General features: G+C 37.5%; 2 protein-coding genes across 3 annotated transcripts; both read right to left on the reverse strand.

The window, feature by feature from the left end:
* Positions 1-242: 242 nt before the first annotated feature.
* Positions 243-2684, reverse strand: efcab2 (EF-hand calcium binding domain 2). The gene is made up of 7 exons (XM_061041079.1): positions 2555-2684; positions 2312-2396; positions 2127-2199; positions 1446-1522; positions 898-940; positions 645-711; positions 243-536 (listed from the first exon to the last, which is right to left on the reverse strand). Exons 1-7 carry the CDS (start codon positions 2577-2579, stop codon positions 418-420), a joined length of 489 nt encoding a protein of 162 aa, XP_060897062.1. The 5' UTR covers positions 2580-2684; the 3' UTR covers positions 243-417.
* Positions 2685-3034: 350 nt separating this feature from the next.
* Positions 3035-8752, reverse strand: cgref1 (cell growth regulator with EF-hand domain 1). 2 transcript variants are annotated; one of them, XM_061041080.1, is made up of 7 exons: positions 8261-8752; positions 7510-7615; positions 7000-7074; positions 5635-5708; positions 5320-5444; positions 5075-5176; positions 3035-4381 (listed from the first exon to the last, which is right to left on the reverse strand). In XM_061041080.1, the coding sequence occupies exons 1-7, from the start codon at positions 8268-8270 to the stop codon at positions 4106-4108; spliced, it is 768 nt and encodes a 255-aa protein (XP_060897063.1). In that variant the 5' UTR covers positions 8271-8752; the 3' UTR covers positions 3035-4105. The 2 variants fall into 2 exon arrangements, with proteins under 2 accessions (XP_060897063.1, XP_060897064.1); XM_061041081.1 differs by lacking the exon at positions 8261-8752 and adding an exon at positions 8082-8254.
* Positions 8753-9009: the final 257 nt, after the last annotated feature.

The raw sequence follows: 9009 nt of genomic DNA on the forward strand, positions 1-9009 counted from the left end.
CAGCAGCAAGCTGCCTTTCTGAAATACTTACCGGTAAACCTTTTCTGGCTTATGTACTCTAGCACATTTTAGTTAACTATATATATAATGATCCAAACTTTACATTAAGATCCAATTTGAAAATGTGCAACTGAAGATCTTGGATCATTTCTGATCTTTGAACATTGAAAATAGGAGAGAGAGGGGTTGGATAATACATTTAAATGCATGGGAGCAAAAAAAAGCTGTATGTTAAACTTCAATTTAGATTATTAATTTATTGTTGCCATGGTACATTTTCCCCAATCTGCCAATGTTTTTAGGATTAGGACTGAATTATATATAAAAAAAATCTCTATAAACAAAAAGTCCTATTCATACTATGGTGCCTGAACTAGCATCCAAAGATCTCTCTCTCAGATAAAACCTTGACACTGTCTACTTGCCAGTGTCAAAGGTCAGCTGGCAGATCAGGTCTTTGTAATGGATGATGTTCTTCTCAGGGTCAGAGAATGCAAACAGCATCTCATCCATCTCCTTCTGATTGAAGACCTCCCCTGGTTTGAAGACAGCCATGAACAAACAAACACATCACAACAGTGATTAATAAACCCATACACATGAAATACTTTCTTTTCCTCACAAAGTAGGAACTGAACCTTCACCTTCCTGTGTCAGGTACTTTGTGAGCTCCTCAGCCTCCAGGTATCCTTTATTGTCTTTGTCCAGAACCTGAAAACACAGATACCTGTATGTTTACAGACATTACAGACTCAGACTCGTTCTTCATTTAGATACTGGGCACTTGCTAGTGCTGAAACAAGTGTATAGTTAAAGAAAAATCAGTGTACGCTAACCTAGTTAGAGCTCCTAAACTACAACCCTGCAGAGAATGAAGTTAACAGCAGCTGCTCTCACCTCAAAGGCCTGAAGCACACGGTCCTCAGGGGTGGGAGGGAACCTCACGAAAAAAACACACACAAAGAACAAATATCATGGCTATTTGTATCTGTAAGCCATTGCTTTATATCAAGAAATCAATCAATATTTATTCTGCAAGTAATTCCTAAGCCTGGTTGTCTGCAAGAGGATCAGGTTTTGTCAGTGGTTTTAAGTGAAGCAGAGATATTTCCATGGATGGACAACATAAGGACAAACTACTTATTGCTAAGCCTCATTTCAACAACCCAGAAGAAGCTGTGTTATTAATCGTGCTTCAACGTGCTTCAAAAGGAAAGAAAGAAAGCACACAAAGCAGGTCAGTAATTCATCCTTCCAACATGGCCGAATCTATTTGAAAGGAAATGAAGGCTAGGTGGCTGCGTTCCTATTTGAACCTATTTGCAACATGACTTGGCTTTCATCTCACCCTCAAAATGAGCATTTTCATGTATTCTACAGCACATGTGAATAACAGGACAGACATAAGACAAGAGCATTGATTGTTGATAAAGTCAATGTCTTACTTGTTCTCCAGCAGCACTTTGGTCATGGCTGGAAGGAATTTGTCCAAATGGACGTATCCTGTTTGGTCCTCTTCAACCTTGTTGAAAATAAAAAGGCCTCTTGGTTTTGGTTTTGACAAACAAGCTGATAATTGTAACATAACAATGAGTAAGGACTTTAACTGCTTTTTGTAACATAACAATGAGTAAGGTCTTTTTACCTGCTCTTTTTTTGTAAGTGTCTTGAGATAACACTTGTTATGAGTTGAAGCTATACAAATAAATAATAATTGATTGATTTTATTATTATTATATTATTAAACATTGAAAAAACATGAGCCTAAACCAGGACATGCAGGATATGCACCAGTGTCTAAATTGCATTTCAGTTTGGGGGTGGTTCACATCATGAGCTGTTTACGGTGAGGGGCTGTCACTCAGGAAAGTCTATCATACCAAAATATCATCTACAGACATGTACATTTAAAAAAATGATTACTAAGTTTTGCCACCTTGAGTGGTACCAGAATCTGGTCTGACCCATGGACTAATTGTTTTCTGTTATTGGTTATGTTAGGTCAAAGAACAAAGTGTTGCATAACTGAAACACCTACATAACAAACTTGCAGCCTTAGTCCATGAACTTATCTTTTCAAGTATTAATCAAAGAAATTCTAAAAATATTTCCAACACCATTCTGACCTCAGCTATGAAGTCATGTATGTCTGCCTGAGAGGGGAAGCAACCCAGGGAACAGATGATGGTGCCAATCTCCCTTGAAAACACAAATGGATCATATTTAAATTAGTGTTTAACTGACATAGGCTACATTATACTGGTTTATCTGCAAATGTGACTTATCATCTTATCACTGTGTTAGAGCTCACCGGGCGTCCACTGTGTTGTTTAACTCATAGTCAAACACTTCAAATGCTGCTCTGATCTTCTTGTGCACATCGGACACGACAACTTCTAAAGGACAAGAGGGGAACAAAGACAAAGTTTCAACCAAAAGCACAATTATTACAGCGCCCCGGGGCTTGAGAGAAGCCAACAGCCTCCTATGTTTCTTTCATAACCATACGAAGTCATTCATGTAAACAGACCTTAATAAAACTACTCATACGAACCTGCACTTTGCTTGTTCTCCGCCATGTTTGCCCGGTTGTTAAACCGTTGCCTAGCAACAAAAAGGGACGGTCAAAAAGGAGCTAGCTAGTTAGCAAAGGTAAATATTAATAGGAATAAAATAAATTTAAATAACTTAAGGTTCATTGTTGCACTTCGGCAAAAATATACTTAACAATGTCTAGTACACAGCTTGAATAATCCCTATTGTACACATGAAAACTGACAGCGTACAATTATTTTCACTAATGTGCAGAGCTTCAGCTGGAGCCTGCAATCAGAAGTTTTGTGAAATATTAAACTTTTTTCCCCATCCAGCCTAAATTATCAACATTTTCATTGAGATGACAACATTCTACATTGACAAGTAAAACTGTAAATCCACAACTAGATGCTTGTCTGCTCACTTTATTACCTCAGATTGATTAACAATGTCACAAAAACTGTGCTTATTTGCAATGAAAAATGACAGTAGGCCTATATTTGTATAAATGTTTATTAATTTCTTTGACTTTGTTTATTAGAAACAGAACACATGGAGGAACGAGATACAGAAATTGCTTAATTTTTAAAAGCTGTAAAAATGCATAAATGATTAAAAAAAGGGCATTAACAACAAAACTATTTTCAAGTTTAGAGATAAAGACTGAATCCAATGTCATTTAAACAGAGCCTCCTGATTTAAATTATGAAGAACTGTTAGGCCTGTAGCCCAAAGACTGTCGAGGGTAGGCTCTGTAACACACTCATTATAGCACTGTTCTGTAATCCCGACCCATTGAGGCACATTAAAATCATCATCAAAGTACAATACTTAATGAAAGGTGCATACTTTTACCATTACAACAATGTGTGTGTTTTTTAGGGTTAGGGTTTTTTATATGATTTAACTTGGAAGACAATTTTAGCCATAGTGCAGGTTGAGAAAATTCTCCAGGAAGACAAAAGTAAAGCAGCTAAGAGATTCAAGACCTAAGCCTAGAGTGGCGAGACACATTAAGGCCATTCAGTTTGTACATGAAACAACAGTCACTACATAGAACAACACAAATACATTAAATGTGCATTTCTTCAGGTTCAACAGAAAGGGTTGAATAAATACAATCAATGTAGCCAAATATTCAAAACAAAATAGATTTTATAATTTATTTAAACTCATTTAAATTGGAAGATGAAGTGTTTAAATCTTTTGGAAAAACGTACCTATATAGGATGGCTTCTGAGGTACTATTAAAATCAATATGGGTTTTTAAAAACAAAAGTAATTCATGCAAGCTTCTTGAGATTTTGTTTTTCTATTCAGTGACAAGAATACTTTTAACAGATTTCTCTCTTCAATTATCATTCACCTAATGTTTAAAAGGAGAATTAAATCGATGATACTGAATTCATATCAAGAGAGACCATTTTTTAGGATGTTGATGAAGAAGACATCTCAGTTGGGAGTGTTACGTTAACTATCTTAAGTCTTCTGATGACTTCACTAGAGAGCAGCCTGTCTGTGTGTCTGTGTGTGTGTGTGTGTATGTATGCATTCGGGTGTGTGAGTGCATTCACATCTCTGGTTGCCCCTGATGAACAGGGACTTTGTGGTCCTGCCCCTGTTCTGCTGCTGGGGCTTCTGGGATTTGTTGTCCATACTGTTCATCTTCTAGATTTATGAGTTCTTTTGGCTTAACTTCCTGTCGTAGGTGCTCCTCATCTTGAAGCTGCATTACCTCATGAGCCTCCTCTCTCTGCTCTGCTGCCTCATCAGTACTGGGGTTTGACAGCTTCTCCTCCACTGTCAACTCCTGCTCCTGGTGAGGTGCACTGTGGTTGATGGAGTCCTGAGGTGGGAGAAGTCAGTTAATGATACTGCAGCCAACCACAAATGAAGCTGAGAAAAGGTCTTGGAATGGCTCTGTAAATCTAAATAAAATACATGATAAAAACATAAAAGATAAAAAGATAAAAATGTGTATCATATATTTATTTAACAAACTTTAATATATGTAGCATAGTATAGGATAAAGATTTTCTGTCATCAATATCTCCAGGATTGAAAATAAAACTTGATCAGAATGACTACAACTATTGCCCACAAGTTAAAAAGATAGTAAAAAAATTATAATTCTACCATCAGGTATTCTGTCAAAATTGAATGATCAGTTTTCAGGCAGAGAACATACTTTTACATCTAACTCACGACAAGCACAAAATGCAGAATTTAACAAAAATATTTGAATACTCAAGGTTGACTTATTAGTTTTTCGTATAATGTATTTGAGATTGTAACATTGCCATCAAATAAGCTAGTAAGCAATGTATAGCCTAGCTTCCATGCCGGCACTCCAGCCGGTTTCTCAATAAAGGGACCAGAAGCTCCTGTGGCTAATACACTTCCTACAGACAAATACCTCACACAACCCCACTTCAAATGACCTGAACTATAAGTCAACACTAACAACTATAAATTAGTTAAGGATATTATGTTCTATAATATATGATTTTATAACATGATGTTTGAAAATATACCGCACCTGTGAGTGAGGTAACGAGGGAGAAAGCAGCTCTGATGGGCTTAAAAGGCCATCCTGGTTTAGATCCTGAGTCTGGAGTAAAAAATCTACTAAAGACACCACCTGCAATCAGAATACACACACAGAAACTTCAAGTTAGATTAACAGGTCAAGATGTTTGGAATGGTTTTGTTTTTACAAGTACACAAAATACAATATCTGCTTAAACAGACAGCACTTATAGACCTACAGACACTCCTGCTTACCTGCTCATCAGCCCGTACTCCAGGTGTATGATAGTGGTTATATTCTGAGACAAGCTTCATCAACTCCAAACCATCCAGAAACCCAGTGTGTTCATAGTCATAAAGACCAAACAGGTAGAACACCTCTGGTACAAAGCAGGAAAAGGACCCAAATGTTTAATATCCAACAAAAACCAAACATATCATATAAACTGCTGCAGAGCAGGTAAACTGTGGAACTTCAATGCTGAATGCACATAAACACAACAGCAGAGTATTTGAAAAAGTCAAGGGTTTTTGAGAGGTTTAGAAACACCAGAAGGTGGAGATGTCTACCTTGCTCATGTGTGCTGATTTCGGGTCCTCCTTGGCCATTCGCCAGACTGGATTCAATAAAACTCTGAAGCAACCTGCAGTAAACACAGCACGGAGAACATTTCAATCCATTAGTAAAACATTTGGAACCAAAACTTAACACTGAGAAAGCAGATTTCAACACAGTGTGTTCAGTTGTCTAAAAAGTCATACCAACGTAATTATTAAACCAGGAGGAAGTGTCGTCTTATTAGAATACATTGTGCTCTAAGTTGGTTATTCATGTATGTGCTTAATGTCTACTTTTACGATACAGAAGAGGCAAAGAAGACAATCTTTGGACAACACTTTTACTTATACTGAGCTGCGGTCCTCTGAATAGAGTTCAGTGTAGTGTTGTTTTATTCTACTCAGAGGGAAACACTGGTTGTTTTAACTTAAAAAGCTTGGTGGTCTTTTTACTTAGAAAACTTGATTTATCCCAGAGGGCAATTCGGTTCCAGTGTAAAATACAGTGGATAGTATAATTTGCCTTAAATTCTACATTTTTAAAGTGTTTGTTCAGTGATATGGTCAGTGGAGGTGCAGATCTAACAACTTTTCTACACAGCTGTCAAACATCTGCCTAGTGACACACACGTAAAGACATGAGGTCATACTATCATAGAGACGATTGGTATACTCATCCATTTAAGTTATCAGCCAGAAACATGACACTGAAGCAACACATTCACCAACAAGTAACTCTACTCCTAATTACCAATGTGTGTAAATTAAAGATAGGCTTATTTCTCTCCCTTTTTTAATGGGGAAATATGTCATTATTGAAACATGACTCTGTATTATAGCTCATATATCCTAATAAATGATATAATAATCAATAACCCAAAACACCAATATATAACAGACTACCTTAACCTTAAATAAATACTACAAAGACAATTATATATATCCATGGCTCCAACAGCTCATATAATCTTATCAGTATATGGTGCAGAACACATCATTGGCACAACACTGCAGCCAAAGTCCACAGAGTGAGCAAACAGCCACTGACTAGTCCACGGAAACAAATTTGAATGTAGTTTACATGTTGCTCTGCTGATTTGACTACTGCGTCCTAAGGAGTAATATGTGTTTTATGTCAGGAAACACAGTCATTATATCAAATAAATATTGCATCAAGCTAAGAAACAAAATAAGAACTATACGCTACACTTTAAATGCAAAATGAAAGCATGAAGAAGGAAAAATGGAACACAAAATATTTCTGCTGAGGGATTTTATCAATGTAACTGTTTTTAAAAAAAAAACAGTGAAGAGTAAATTTAAAGCTTAAAATCATTTTTGATGTGTAGTAGCAACAATTTGTCCATGTGTCATCACCTGAGGTCCTCCTCTCCTGAGCCGAAAGGATTGGCTATACTGGCTGCTGCAGCGTGGCCTTCTACTGATTCCTCCCTGAGAGATAAAAAAAAAATGTATTATTAAACAATAAATTACCTAAATATTTTTCTTGCAATGACAATAAAAAAGTATTCTCCTTAGTTGGGAAATGCTTCAATTAGCGAGTTGCTTCAAATATCCAGTAGCTAATCTTAGCCATTCCACAATTGCAGCAAGCCTGCACATCAGCATTACACCACATATATTTATATTCCATATGTCTTTGTACAAGACAACACACATAACTTTGTTTTGCAGCAAGCTTGTACACCACCATTACAAAGTCTGGTTAAAAATGTGAATGTCATTTGTAGCTTATAAATAAAATAAATGTATTGGACAGTGAATGAATAGTTTATGATAATGACACGCATTCTATCTGTTCAAAGCACAATGTGATATAAACGTGTGGGAGGTGTGGTGTGGTGTGGTGTGGTGTGGTGTGCTTACCCTTGTGTGGCAGGAAAACCTGGTGCAGCAGGGCACAGCTGTATTAGCAGGAACAGAAACAGGAAACACGGGAGCAACCTGCCCAGGTGACACTCCATGAGCACACCTAAGCACACACACTCACATTTTGATTTCACATAACATTTGACCTAAATTCCGTGATAGGCTGCGAACAGAAATGTATCTGCCCAAATATCAAACATAAAAGTATGAAAAAAAGTAGGCTTTTGCGAATTGATCAATTTGTATCCAGGCAATGAACATTTAAACATTTGATTGTAGGAAATAAATTACTTTAAGCATTTACTTTAATAGTAGCATTTTTCTTCGGTGATAGATTGAAGGTTTCGCTTGTCGACTAAAAGACTGTTTTGACGAGGTAACAGGGTCACAAGGCTACTTGCTCACGATTGCATGTAATAACTAACTAGCAGCATTACTGCTACACATCCTGGTGATATGCAGAAGCTAAGCTAACACATAGCCTAACAAAGACCAGACAGAAACCTTCATCTCAATCCTGCAGACACATGGACAGTAAAAACTGAGTAAGCTAATGAACTCATAATGACATTAAAATGAAAGACAGCACGAAACAAATCTGAATTAGCCTCTTTTTAATGCTAGTGATTTATTTAGAAGTACAATAAAATATTTAATAGAACAGAAGTAAAATCATCAATAAGGTGTAGCCTATATCACAACTGAATACACACAGGCCGTGTTCACCACATCTGTATTTAGAGCCTACCTGTCTGCATAGTTGATGTGTGGACAGAACGGATTTGTGTTTACAGGTTCATATCTGAAGAGCAGCACCGCCCCGCACCGCCCCGCTCGCTCCTCACGGTCTGCAGTGCGCACCCTGGCTGCCACGGAGACCGGTGTGTTTTGGTCAATGACGGGGTCCACGTTGACGATCATCAGAGCCGCTGTGTTGTCAGTGAGTTTGCGCATGCGCAGGATGTCTTCTATTCCCCTCTGCCGGGTTTCCGCCGGGCCACGTCCGCACCAACACGCACATTCCGGTGAAATAGCACTGTAGTGGTGATATCTATAGTCTATAAATAACAAAAACTCCAAACAAATTATAAACTTAACACAAACTCATAATAAAGCCACTGAGGCAGCTAGAGGGTGAATCTTACGCAGGATATATTAATAAGTCCATTGTCCAGATGATGATTGAAGGTTTTAGGGTGGTTTATTTTATCCAGAGACATCAAGCAGGCAACAAACAACAAAAAACGCTGCTGTCTCTCTTGCCCTGTCATCCTGCCATTGTGTCCAGGCTTCCTGGTAAAAAACCATTAACCCATTAGGTGCCTACCTGAGTCTCACCTGGTTACCTGGCTATATAGACACACCCATGTACAGACTCCACCCTTATGCCCCAAGTAGCAAAATAAATGAATGTAAACAATAATAATCAAAATACCCCGAACATAATATAATATTCAAATGTATCCCCAAAATATCCCAAAATAAGAATATAGACTT

The sequence above is a fragment of the Labrus mixtus genome, chromosome 1, assembly GCF_963584025.1.
Source record: "Labrus mixtus chromosome 1, fLabMix1.1, whole genome shotgun sequence".
NCBI classification, from domain to species: domain Eukaryota; kingdom Metazoa; phylum Chordata; class Actinopteri; order Labriformes; family Labridae; genus Labrus; species Labrus mixtus.